At 46.4% G+C, this 14346-nt stretch overlaps 1 protein-coding gene across 2 annotated transcripts in view; it reads right to left on the bottom strand.

Moving 5' to 3' along the window:
• Positions 1 to 14346, bottom strand: part of klhl14 (kelch-like family member 14) — a 148277-nt gene that overhangs the window by 110156 nt on the left and 23775 nt on the right. For both annotated transcript variants that reach the window (XM_080194270.1, XM_080194271.1), the window contains exon 3: positions 14131 to 14252. In XM_080194270.1, coding sequence (XP_080050396.1) covers positions 14131 to 14252 — 122 coding nt within the window. The remainder of the gene's footprint in view (positions 1 to 14130; positions 14253 to 14346) is intronic.

Genomic DNA, 14346 nt, shown 5'->3' with positions numbered 1-14346 from the left:
TTTCATTACATTAACGGAGCCATATAAATGTTTGTTGTTGTTATAGTGAGATGATGTAAACTGATTTGAGGCTTGTGTGGAGTATTAACAGCAACCTAGATCTGCTGGGCTGAATGGCCCATTTCTGTGCTGTAAAGTACTACATAATGTAATTCTATGTAATTTTGGTTCATTAGTGGTTCTTAGAGGCATCAGACCTGTCACAGATGGCTAGGTAACTCATTGGCTCCAGATACCGTGGAAGCCAATGCCCTAATGAATGGTGGGGAGATAATCGGTGCTCTTTTCTGGCAAAATGAGCTGCTTTCTCAAGTTAAACTCCAGCATGGCACCTGAGCACTACTGGGCATCCCTTAACCAGGACTCTTGCCAACTTACACCGAGACTTTATGAACCTAGGAAACTGAAGTGTGTCTGTACAGAAACTTTCTCCTTGTAGATTTCCTAGTAGTGCAGAAGTTTGAAACTCTTCAGGACAGCAATATGCTTCCAGACATGTCAAATACCAACAAAACCAACTACAACAGCTTGTATTCAGTAGGGTTTTATCAATTAACTCAAAATCAAGATGCTTAAAGAGCTGATTTGTTGAGTATTTCCACATTTCTGTTTTATTTAAACTTAAGAACAGGTAGACAAGGTGGTAAAGAAAGCACACAGACTGTTTCCCTGCGCTGAGCGAGGCATTGCGTACAAAAGTGGTGATGTAATGATGAAACTTTATAAAACACTGGTTAGGCCCCTGCTGGAATTTTGTGTACAGTTCACTTCACCACATTACAGGAAGGATATAATTGCTCTGAAGTGAGAACAGAGGAGATCTACAAGACTGTTGCCAGAGTTTTAAAATTGGAGCTATGAGGAGTGATTGGAAAGGCTAGGGTGGTTTTCCTTAGAACAAAGGAGGCTGAGGGGTGACCTAATTGATGCGTACAAAAATATGAGGGGCCTAGAGAGAGGAGACAGAAACATTTTCCCCTAGCTCAGGATCAACTTGCAGGGAGGTGGTGGGTGTCTGGAATTCCATGCTGAAGTTGCTAGTTCATGGGGAAATGCTCAACTAATTTAAAAGGACCTTCATCTACAATGTTGCAATCTGCAAGACCGAGGACCAGGCGCTGGAAAATGGGATTAAAATGAGCAGCTAGTTTACTTTTTCTCTTTTTTGACCAGCACAAACACAATGGGCTGAATGGTCTCTTTCTGCATTGTAACATTTCTATGGTTCTCTGGATCTTAAGTCTCTGCAAGTTTATTTTTAACTTTCATCCATCTCCACTGCTCGGTTCTTAAATTCTACACATTAGAAAAGATATTTTAAATACATCAAGATATGCTAGACATACCTCTGCTTATCTTTTGTGCTAAGTTACCTGAACTATTATAATGTTCTTACCAACAAAAACAGTAAATGCTGGAGAATCTCAACAGGTCTGACAGCATCTGTGGGGAAAATTAGAGCCAAGGTTTCTAATCTAGATGACCCTTCATCAGAGATAAGAGCAAAGAGAATCAGGAGAGATTTACACTCTGAGGGTGGCGGATGGGGAGGGGGTTGGGGTGGGTAGAATGGAACACAGCAAAATGTAAATGAGGATACAGAAGGCTGAGAAAGGTATTAAGAGACCAGGGTGTGTGAATGGCAGCTCAGAGGTTAGGTGGTTAAGGGACTGCTTGGGATTATGGCGGTTGTCCTGAAGCTGAATTCAATGTTCATTGACTGAATTCAATGTCCAATCAGAAGGTGAGGTTCTTTCCTTCAGTTTGCATTGGGGTTCACTAGAACATTGCAAAAGGCCAAAGACAGACATGTGGACAGGAGAGCAGGGTGGTGTGTTAAAGTGGTAAGTGACAGGAAGGTCAGGGTCTTGCTTGCGGACAGACCGAAGGTGTCCGTCTGTGTTTAGACTCTCTGATGTAAACACATTAGGATCAGCAAAATGCAATAGACCAGACTGAAAGAGATGCATATGAAGCACTGCTTCACCTGAAAGGGGTCTTTAGGACCTGAGGTGGTGAGCGTGGAGGAGGTAAAGCGGCAGGTGTTACACCTTCTGCGATTGCATGGGGTGAGGTGTTGGATGTGATGGGGAAGTGGACCAGGGTGTCCCAGACAGAATGGCCCCTGAGGAATTCTGACAGGAGGGTGAGGGGAAGATATGTTGTGTAGTCACATCATGCTGGATTTGGCGGAAATTGTGGAGGATGATCCTTTGAATGCGGAGACTGGTGGAGTGAAAAGTGAGGACCTATCCAGGTTCTGGGAGGGAGAGGAGTTTGTGAGAGCAGTGGCCCGAGGCGTGGGTTGGACGTGGATGAGATCCCTGTTAACCACAGTGGGTGGAAAAGCACAATTGAGGAAGAAGGAGGGCATATCAGCAGCGCTATTTTGGCAAGTGACATCATCAGAACAGATGCGGCTGATGTGAAGGAACTGAGAGAATGGGATGGAGTCCTTACAGGATGGGGGTGTGAAGAGCTGTATAGTCATGGTACTTGTGGGAGTCGGTGAGCTAGTAATGGATACTGGCGGACAGTTTATCAGCAGAAATGGAGACAGAGAGTCAGGGAATGGAAGTGTCAGAGATGGACCATGTGAAGATGATGTAGGAGTGGAAATTGAAAGCAAAATTGATGAATTTTTCAGGTCCAGATGAGAGCATGAAGTGGCACCAAAATAGTCGTTGATGTACCGATAATTGAGTTGTGGGAAGGGGCCAGAGTAGGACTGAAACAGGGAATGCTCCACATTACTCATAAAGAGACAGGCATACCTGGGGCCCATAAAAGTGCCCATATTTTATTTGGAGGAAGTGAGATGAGTTAAAGTAGAAATTGTTAAGTGAGAGAACCAGTTCAGCCAGATGGAGGAGAGTGATGGTGGATGGGGATTGTTCAAACCTCTGTTTGAGAAAGAAGCGAAGAGTTTTGAGGTTATCCTGGTGCGGAATGGAGATGTAGAGGGATTGGACATCCGTGGTGAAGAGGACGTGGTTTGGGCCGGAAACTGGAAGTTGGTGATATGGTGTAGGGCATCAGAGGAATTACGGATGTAGATGGGAGGGGACTGGACAAGAGGAGAGAGAATGGAGTCAAGATAGGAGGAAATGAGTTCAGTGGGGCAGGAACAGGCTGACACAATGGGCCTTCCAGAACAGTGCTGTTTGTGGATTTTGGGAAGGAGGTAGAAATGGGCTGTCTGGGGTCAGGAGATATGAGGTTGGAGGCTATAGAAAGGAACATTTCTGAGGAGATGAGGTCATTGACAATCCTGGAAAGAGTGATTTGATGTTTCGTGGTCAGGTCGTGGTCCAAGGGAAGGTAGGAGGAAGCATCCGAGAGTTGGCACTAACTCACTGCAAGGTAGAGGTCCGTATGCCAGACAACAACAGCACCGCCCTTGTCGACAAGTTTGATGACAAGGTCAGGGTTGGTCCGAAGCAGTTTGTAAGGAGACAAGTTAGAGCGGTTGAGAGAAGCGGAGAAATTCAGATGGCCAATGTCACGCTGATAGTTCTCAATGAAAATATCAAGAGCAGGTAAGAGGCCAGAGGGGAGGGTCCAGGTGGAGGGGGAATGTTAGAGGTGGGTGAAAGGATCTGCTGAACAGGGGGACAACCTTGCCCAAAGAAGTGAGCATGGAGATGAAGGTGGCAGAAGAAGAGATCAGCATCATGTCGAGCCTGAAATTCTTTTAGGTGAGGATGTAAGGATACGAAGCAAAGTCTTTTACTGAGTATCCTTATAATCTCCTCCTATATTTGACAAGCATTTTCCATATTATTTATGTAAATGTTGTCATATCATCATATTGCAGGGCTCAGGATATTTGTAAAGTACATTTCGAGTTAGAATGTGTGCAAAATGGCAGAAATCTATTAAGAGGTATTGATACCTCCAGAATTTAGCTATTGAAACTTTAGCTTCTGTTACTATTATCTGTGTCATGACAATATCATTGCCATGCTTGTAAGTGACATAAACACACATCATTAGAACAAGTCTAAGTTTCATGAATGCCACCAGATCTTGATGCTTTGAAATGAACTGGCACTGAGTGGAAAATCCACGGCATGTCCTCTCTCATCCTGACTTGCCTCATATCTAACTGCCCTTTTCTTATTTTGATCCTTAAGCTCACATTACAAACATTATTTAACTGAACCGTGCTGCCAGCAGGGAATCTTTCCCACAGTAGCAGATATCGGAATTTCAGACACGTTACTCATAATTTTCCAAACTGATGCCCAAATTTCTGATGTGCGCTGCTGATGGCCAACACTCCATGTCAACAGTACAGTCTTCTCAAATTATCCCATACATACTCAAGTGCTATGTTTAGATATTTTAAGTAAGTAATACTATCAAAGTCAGACACATTATTGATAAATAATTGTGTCTGCAAAGATACCACTGCAACACACAGATTAGTTTAAAATTTTATGGGTTAGATGGAACAATCCACCTACTTCTACTGTGGTAATCTCAATATAGATCTTGCTGTACAGTTTGTGCCACATTAACAGTCACTTAGATTACTGCAGGACAGCCTGGAAATTGCAGTTCTGAGCGTAGCAGTGTTTAAGGTATTCAAATTATGCCTTCAGCCATGATTTTAAAGCGGACACAACTAACCTGTTTGTTTTCAATGTGTTAAATACATGTTTGCTAATGTTGCTAGCAGGCTTGCATTTACTAACCTGCGGTGTTGCCGATCGTTAAAGTAACAATTCATCTACACAAGAGTTGTGCAGATTTCATCAGCCGTTTGGGGACAGGCTGGGTAGTGAAAAGATCTAGTCTGCAAGAAGGCAGCAGGTGGCATGTCCTCATATCTTCCCAATGTCATGCTATCTTGCCAGCAGCAGGGAAGTAGCAGACAGACCCCTGGTCAATTAAGAGCCTCTTCCTTCCTCCACTGGCATTTAACCAGCAGTGGGAGAGTCTCCACTTTAGGGGGAGTCTAGATTAATGTTTGGTGGCCTCTTGGCAGGTTCCAGTGGTGAAGTGAGGGCCTCTTTTTCAGACAGTCATTGGTCTACAGGTTGGAGGTCCCATGATGCCAATGGCTGCCTCCGTGTTAGCTGCATCACCACCATTTACCCAAGCCTCTCATCAGGGACTTGCTAACTGGCCCTTGTGCCCCAGATCCCATTTCCCTGACTTTGAGGGTGCACTTTGATCGATGTATGGTCCTCCTCCAGCGGCAGCCTCAGACTGTTCCCAGCCACACTGCTGAGGCTGCTGGCCTCTGACCGGACAGAAGCTCTTGGGGTTATATGACCATTCTTAATAGGACCAGAAACCTGGCAGCAGCACAAACTCCTGCTGCCACCACTAAACCTAGCCCTGTATTTCACAGGCTGTTGTTGCTGATGAACAGATTAATTAGGTATTTTTTGGTGGTGTTTATTAGTACCAATTCAAATTTCCAGTTCATTGCAGCTGCTCCTTTCTTTTCTAATTCATTTTTAGCTTTTTGTTATCTCTGTTTGAAAGTGTCTTAGAATAATACTTTTACTAGTAGTCATTATTGGCTCAGCCTCTTTCCTTGACAGTGATGCCCCCGACTCCGTGATGATTTTAATAAATTAAATGTTTATTAAGATTTAGAAAGAAAAAATAACAAAATAAACTAAAAGGACAATGGCTTTACGAAGTCTCATTACTTTAGACAGTTCCAAGCAATCTTAACTACCTTCATAGCTAACTCTTCCCAATCTGTTCCACAACTCCCCATCAATTTTAGGATCTATGGCCTTACCGGGAGAACATAAGAACGTAAGAACATAAGAAATAGGAGCAGGAGTAGGCCATCTAGCCCTTCGAGCCTGCCCCGTCATTCAATAAGATCATGGCTGATCTGTCGTGGCTCAGTTCCACTTTCCCGCCCTCTCCCCATAACCCTTAATCCCCTCGCTTATCAAAAACCCATCAACCCGCGTCTTAAAAATATTTAGCGAGGCAGCCTCCACCACTTCAATGGGCAATTCCTGAGATATTAGCTTGAGGTTCACTGGGAATTGGGTCCCCAGCCTCATCTGCAAAGTACGTGCGGCCATTTGGACTGCCTGATGCAGCTTGTCAGTCAGGACGCTGAGCAGCTTGTCCAATTTTGACGTAGAGCCAGCCCTTAGATATACAAAGAACAAAGAACAACCCAGCACGGGAAACAGGCCCTTCGGCCCAACGAGCCCGCGCTGCCGCATCACCCTACACCTATTCTACCCTGCATGTCTACGAATGGAACCCTACTCAGTCAGATTCAGGGGAGAATAGTGTCAATTTGGTAAAAACCGATTAGCCTAAGAGCACATCTTTGGGGTGTGGGAGGAAACCGGAGCGCCCGGAGGAAACCCACGCAACCACAGGGAGAATGCGCAAACTCCCACAGACACAGGCCCAAATCCATGTGTCTGCACAGCTAGCAGTGCTAGTCACCGAGCTGTTGCGGCGCCCGTCTATCGGTCCAGGATCAAGCACACACACCGACATGAAGTACTAGGCCACTCCTGGACTTCCAAGAGCAGCCCACGCACGACCCGCCGTGTGCATGCCCCTCGTTTGACACGAGGTGGACCTCCACCTGTGGAATAAAGACAAAAAATACTAATCTTACAGCCTGCCTTTCCGGTGTCTCCCGAGGTTTAACCCTATTTAATAGCCCCTACCATATCCCTCCATTCTCGTTTCACTCATGTGCCTATCTAACTGCATCTTAAACGAGTCCAACGTTCCTGCCTCCACCACCCTACTCGGTAGCACGTTCCAGACCCCCACAACTCTCTGCGTAAAGAACCTTCTTCTCACCTCCAAATTATACCTCCCCCCCCTCACCCTTAAATGATGACCTCTCGTGTTCGTACCCAGTCTAGGGAGCAGTCTCTCACTATTAACTCTATCTATTCCCTTCAGTATCTTATATACTTCTATCATGTCCCCTCTCAATCTCCGTCTTTCCAAGGAGAATAGTCCCAGTTTCTTCAACCTCTCCTCGTAACCCAGTCCCCCCATGCCAGGCAACATCCTGGTGTTCTGAAGAGACTAGAGAATCTACTTCTCTTTGGTTCTACAGAAAAGAAAGTATGCAGAAGTTATTTAATCTTTTGTGAGTGGCATCTCTTTAAGGACCAGTGGTTAGAATGGGAACAATGAGCTGAGAATGTGTGGCCCATGCTCCGCCAAGCTGATGAGAAATTTCAAATGGGTCTCTAAATTAGGTACCAGGACCTTGTTCTGTGAGTTCAAGTGTTCTGATGTCTGTTTCAGGCTGGTGGCTAAAGCACGGATAAGTACAGCCACATGCCGTAGCAGTGCCCTGACACTGCCCCTGGCACTAAGGGTAGCAGCACCATGAAGCAGTGCCGGGGGCCTTCCGTCAGGGAAGTTTATTGGGGATTGAGGGGGTTCCCTGTATCCGTTGGGGGGGGGGGTGGTGTTTCACAGATCTGTGGTGTCGGGTAACTCCGTGTCCATGGTGGGGGAATCATTGCTTTTATTTTTAGTGCTGTTAGAAGGGGTGTCCCTGATCTCTGAAAGGCAGATGTTGCCATGCGGGGCAGGGCCACTGTGAGGCACGGAATCTGTCTCCAGTATGTCTTTCCTCTAAGTGTTGGAAAATATGGTGCGAAAAGCCGGCAATGCAGCCAACATGTGGCACATTGCTTTTCTCACCTGAGCCAACACTTTGTAAAAAAAATCAGAAAATTCCACTTAATGTTCTGGAGTTTCATGAAAATCCTGCAACTGAGCAGAACAAGCAGAAACTTCCAAGAGTGTTTCAATCACCTTTGAATCATTGTCCGTTTTGTGTGTGGAGTCTGCTTCTGCCACAATGTTTTAAAATTGCTGCATCAGATTGCGGAAATGCACTGAATGTAATTTGCATTTAAAATTCCTCCATCTTTTGTATTTGTCATGCAGATTAAGGGAAATTGCATTTAAAAATGATACCATTGTGCAGTAACTGCAAACTCTAGAGAAACAAGTACAGTACGTCAATCTGTTCCCCAACTACTTGATTGTTTAATTTGGTTCTCCTTTTCAATTTTTGAGCCCTGTGAAGATCTGTGCTACTATCTGTTTCAATCACTGCTGATTGCAACCAGTTTAGCTCCTATACAATTTAACTAACATCTACCCCCAAAGCAAAAGTTTTACTTTTATCTTAAAATGGTACATTTTGTTTGCAAGTGCATTTTAAACTTATCGACCAGAATTGTCAAAGCATACGGCAGATATGTTTATTTGAAACAGAGAGTTGGCTTATTTTTTCAAGCGGCACAGTGGTTAACACTAGCCACAGAGCACCAGGGACCCAGGTTCAATTCCAGTTTCAGGTCACTATCTATGTGGAGTTTGCACGTTCTCTCAATGCCTGCATGCCTTCCCTCAAGGTGCTCTCGTTTCCTTCCACAGTCCAAAAATCTGTGAGTTAGTTTGATTGGTCATATTAAGTTGCCTTGACTGTCAGGGGGACTAGCAGGGTAAATGCGTGGGTTATGGGGATAGGACCTTTGTGGGATCGTTGTCAGTGCAGGCTTGATGGGTCAAATGGCCTCTTCCTGCACTGTAGGGATTGTATGATTCTAAAGTATGTCTTTCTAGTTTTCTGTGAAAAATCCACATTCTTTGGGACAGTAAGAACATGCTTTATAAATACACCTTTTTTAACCAAAACTAGAAAGCTGGTTAAAATGGACAAAACTATGAAAACAAGAAGGTTTCACGTACCACTAGATGCTTCCTTCTAGTCAGAGCTTAATTTATTTTTTATAATGGACTGAAACTGGTATTTCAACCGAGGTTGTATAAAGTAGTGGCAAATTCTATCCACATCCTCTAACTCTTTGCTGGAGTTACTTTAGAACATGCAATTTTCTTACAGCTGAATGGAATGAATAAATCAGTGACTTGGAGCAAAAAAATGTATTGGCTTTGTGTTCTGCATGCAATATTTGTTCTGTAATTTTTACTATATTGCTTTTGTTATTCTATTTTTCTGCTAATGTTGCTGCTTTTCTGCCTTAATTTGTTTTATTTGTTCATTTTTATTCCTTCAATCCAATATTTTATCCTTTTTTTTCATTAGTTCATAGGATATGGTATATATTAGTCCCAATCTCAAACTCCTTAAGAGTGTGTTATTATTACAGGGCAGCCATGTTTAATGTCAGCCAGTTTGTTACTGACATTTCTTCCAGATGGGGTATGCCTAAAATTTAGCCCCAGATTATTTTAATTAACTCAATTCAAAATCTCCAATTGACATATCTCTGGACTATTTGTTCAAACTTTTGAATTATAAATCCATCCAGTCCAGTAACATAACTGCTATGCTACCATAGACAGTTGAAAATGCCCTCTGTCCAGTATGATTCTGATTTTCTAAGTTTTCATTTGCTCACTCTGCATTTAGAACTCCAGCATCCTTTTGCACTATGATTCTATGCAAGGGAGTAGAAATTATGCTGCAGTTATTCAAAGCTTAGACAGCACATGAGCTATTCTGGGCAGTGCATCTGGGAAAAGATACATTGGCTTTGGAGGAAGTATAACGTTGATGTACCAGAATGGTACCTGTGCACCCAGAGTTAAATTAAATTGAGAGACTGCGCTATGAAATTGTATTTCCTAGAATTTAGATGGTTGAAGGGTGATTTGACTGAAGTTTTCAAGATATTAAGGGGAACAGAAAGGGGAGACAGAGGGAAACTACTTCTGGTCTAAAAATTAGAGCCAGATCTTTCAGTTATGAAATTCAGAAAAATCTCTTCACACAATGGGAGACAGAGGTTGGAAACACTCTTCTGAAAATAACAATTGATTCTAGATCAACTGTTAATGTTAAATCTGAGATTGATAGATTTTTGTTAACCAAGGTATGAAGGGATGTGGGATAAAGATCCATTGAGGCCACCGATCAGCCACGGCCTAACTGATTTGCAGAACAGGCTATTACCAATATTCATTTGTTTATCAACTGAATGATCCTCCACTCTCCAATCCCTTTGTATCTCAGTTGAATTGCCCCCTTCATGCCTCTACTAGAATCACCCGGTCCCCCAGTGCCTCGACTGGATCACCCGGTCCCCCAGTGCCTCGACTGGATCACCCGGTCCCCCAGTGCCTCTACTAGAATCACCCGGTCCCCCAGTGCCACGACTGGATCACCCGGTCCCCCAGTGCCTCTACTAGAATCACCCGGTCCCCCAGTGCCTCGACTGGATCACCCGGCCCCCCAGTGCCTCGACTGGATCACCCGCCCCCCCAGTGCCTCGACTGGATCACCCGGCCCCCCAGTGCCTCGACTGGATCACCCGCCCCCCCAGTGCCTCGGCTGGATCACCCGGTCCCCCAGTGCCTCGACTGGATCAGCCGGCCCCCCAGTGCCTCGAATGGATCACCCGGCCCCCAGTGCCTCGACTGGATCACCCAGCCCCCCAGTGCCTCGACTGGATCACCCGGTCCCCCAGTGCCTCGACTCGATCACCCGGTCCCCCAGTGCCTCTACTGGATCACCCGGCCCCCCAAGTGCCTCGACTCAATCATCCGGTCCCCCAGTGCCTTGACTGGATCACCCGGTCCCCCAGTGCCTCTACTAGAATCACCCGGTCCCCCTGTGCCTCGACTGGATCACCCGGTCCCCCAGTGCCTCTACTAGAATCACCCAGTCCCCCAGTGCCTCGACTGGATCACCCGGTCCCCCAGTGCCTCTGCTAGAATCACCCGGTCCCCCAGTGCCTCGACTGGATCACCCGGTCCCCCAGTGCCTCGACCGGATCACCCGGTCCCCCAGTGCCTCGACTGGATCACCCGGTCCCCCAGTGCCTCTACTAGAATCACCCGGCCCCCCAGTGCCTCTACTAGAATCACCCGGTCCCCCAGTGCCTCGACTGGATCACCCGGTCCCCCAGTGCCTCGACTGGATCACCCGGTCCCCCAGTGCCTCTACTAGAATCACCCGGTCCCCCAGTGCCTCGACTGGATCACCCAGGCCCCCAGTGCCTCGACTGGATCACCCGGTCCCCCAGTGCCTCGACTGGATCACCCGGACCCCCAGTGCCTCGACTGGATCACCCGGTCCCCCAGTGCCTCGAGTGGATCACCCGGACCCCCAGTGCCTCAACTGGATCACCCGGTCCCCCAGTGCCTCGACTGGATCACCCGGTCCCCCAGTGCCTCGACTGGATCACCCGGTCCCCCAGTGCCTCTACTAGAATCACCCGGTCCCCCAGTGCCTCGACTGGATCACCCAGTCCCCCTGTGCCTCGACTGGATCACCCGGTCCCCCAGTGCCTCTACTAGAATCACCCGGTCCCCCAGTGCCTCGACTGGATCACCCGGTCCCCCAGTGCCTCGAGTGGATCACCCAGTCCCCCTGTGCCTCGACTGGATCACCCGGTCCCCCAGTGCCTCGACTGGATCACCCGGTCCCCCAGTGCCTCGACTGGATCACCCGGTCCCCCAGTGCCTCTACTAGAATCACCCGGTCCCCCAGTGCCTCGACTGGATCACCCAGTCCCCCTGTGCCTCGACTGGATCACCCGGTCCCCCAGTGCCTCTACTAGAATCACCCAGTCCCCCAGTGCCTCGACTGGATCACCCGGTCCCCCAGTGCCTCTGCTAGAATCACCCGGTCCCCCAGTGCCTCGACTGGATCACCCGGTCCCCCAGTGCCTCGACCGGATCACCCGGTCCCCCAGTGCCTCGACTGGATCACCCGGTCCCCCAGTGCCTCTACTAGAATCACCCGGCCCCCCAGTGCCTCTACTAGAATCACCCGGTCCCCCAGTGCCTCGACTGGATCACCCGGTCCCCCAGTGCCTCGACTGGATCACCCGGTCCCCCAGTGCCTCTACTAGAATCACCCGGTCCCCCAGTGCCTCTACTAGAATCACCCGGTCCCCCAGTGCCTCGACTGGATCACCCGGTCCCCCAGTGCCTCTACTAGAATCACCCGGTCCCCCAGTGCCTCGACTCGATCACCTGGTCCCCCAGTGCCTCTACTGGATCACCCGGCCCCCCAGTGCCTCTACTAGAATCACCCGGTCCCCCAGTGCCTCTACTAGAATCACCCGGTCCCCCAGTGCCTCTACTAGAATCACCCGGTCCCCCAGTGCCTCGACTGGATCACCCGGTCCCCCAGTGCCTCGACTGGATCACCCGGCCCCCCAGTGCCTCGACTGGATCACCCGGCCCCCCAGTGCCTCGACTGGATCACCCGGCCCCCCAGTGCCTCGACTGGATCATCCAGTCCCCCAGTGCCTCGACTGGATCACCCGGTCCCCCGGTGCCTCGACTGGATCACCCGGTCCCCCAGTGCCTCGACTGGATCACCCGGTCCCCCAGTGCCTCTGTCGGATCACCCGATCTCCACTGCCTCTGACGGATTTGCCCCAGAGTTCCACTGATTCTCAACATCGTCTTTTCACTTTCACCTCACCTTTAATTCTTTCATTTTATTCTCCCAGCTAGAAATGAATTTACAAAAAAAGAGAAAATCTGCTAAGTAAAATAGAGAGATAAGCCTAAATAGAAAATCAAAAGGCTAAAAACTGGGAAAATTAAACAAAATGTTAGTTTATCAAACAAAATGAGGTAATAGAGGAAAAGAACAAAGCATCAATGCAAGAAGGGATTCTTATCAGATTGCGACCTCTCGCCAGGTCCACTGTTAATCAGTGCAACTTGCGCTATAGTCCATACTAATCATATCATGATTGGCTGTAAAGCAAATGCTGTCATTTCACTGAATAAGATGTCGTTTTTATTAACAAATAAAAAATAATACTAACATAAATGGATGCAGTCTTAATTAAAATTATAAATACACACATAATTTTTACATGTGCTAGGAAATTAGTCTATGGATATTGTTTGTGCATGGTTCACTTAGCTGTTAAGTAGCAGGAGTAAGTTCGACTGACAATCACCATCTAGGCAATCATAAGGATAATCGCCAGTTGGGTGAGATACTGGAGGTCTTCTGGCATCTGTGGTATGTTAAAGAGTCAACACTTCTGAGGAAGATTGGTAGAAAATTGGAAGAAAATTGTTTTCTTTTCTCCTGCTTTTCATTTACTGTATATGCTTGGTATATTTTTGGCCTCATTTTAATTTGATCCTTCTCTCCAGTTCACCTCTTTTACTCCTAACATGTTCACCTATCGTTACAGGAAATAATCTATCCTTGATCGCGTGAGTACCACTGAATGTTCCTGAAGAGATCTATCAAATTACTCTCCTTTGTAAGATAACAGTACATAATAAGTTCTCAAAATGGCTGTTTGATGAAAAAAAATGCAGAGAAATTCAAAGGGCAAATACAAATCCCAAGGGAGAAGTGACTGGAGCATAAAAAGAACCTGAAAAAGAGCAAGAAATTTTGTTTTCGACAAGTAAACATTTAGTACATACATTTTCAATTTTGTCAAACATTGTGCCTTCAACTTCAGCCTTCATTTTGTTGCTTTTTAATACATGCATGAATACTTTATTCCTTTACATGTCAAGAAGTAAGATTGCAGACCTCAGGAAATTAGAGTGCCATTCTAGGATTTTAGTCAGGATACAGAGAAAGGAGAAAGTGGCTTGTTCCACCAACCACCCCCCCACCCCTTCCCCACCAACCCCAACTCCACCAAGTACACTGTTATTAGCTGCTTTTCTCTAACATAGCAACACATTGTTCAGAACACTTGGCAGCAGACTGTGTCTCAGGATAAATGATTGAAGTTTACCATCATTTAAGCAGTGCTGCCTTCTCCTTTAAGGACCCCCGCTGTGTTATATTTCAGACAAGATCAGTCAGTCATGGACAACAATTGTTTAAAAAGCACAAATCTGAATCTGAAAAGAACAAATGGATCACAGCGACATTGTTTTATTTGGAAAAACATCAATTCGCTGTAAAAAAGGGTTTTGATGGTATTTTGTTACTCAGCACGACAAATGCAATGGTATGATAAGTCACTTGATGGCAGGATGAGTGAGGAAGACAGAGAGACAATTCCTTTAACAGCACAATCATCCCTTACTTCAACATCAGAGCCTCTACTCTACAATGATGTACCATTCCTGTCAGCCACACTCAGAAATTAATGGAGATGTTTTCTGAGCCACACCTACTTGTAAGGATTTTCCACGTCTTCTTTTCTTCATCGTAATACTGAACTAAGTTGCTTGGAAGTCGATCTGGACCTGGAGGCAATCCACCAACCAGTAATAAGAGTTTCTTACTGGATCGAATCCTGGAAAGAGATTCAAAGGAAATTGAAATTATTTTATTGTGCATAGAATCCCTGCAGTACAGAAGGCGGCCACTCAGCCCATCGAGACTGTACC

This window comes from Carcharhinus amblyrhynchos, chromosome 8, assembly GCF_965287045.1.
Source record: "Carcharhinus amblyrhynchos chromosome 8, sCarAmb.v2.hapA, whole genome shotgun sequence".
Classification (NCBI taxonomy): Eukaryota; Metazoa; Chordata; class Chondrichthyes; order Carcharhiniformes; family Carcharhinidae; genus Carcharhinus; species Carcharhinus amblyrhynchos.
Note: the sequence above shows the minus strand (reverse complement) of the source record. Positions and strands in the feature narration are given on the sequence as shown.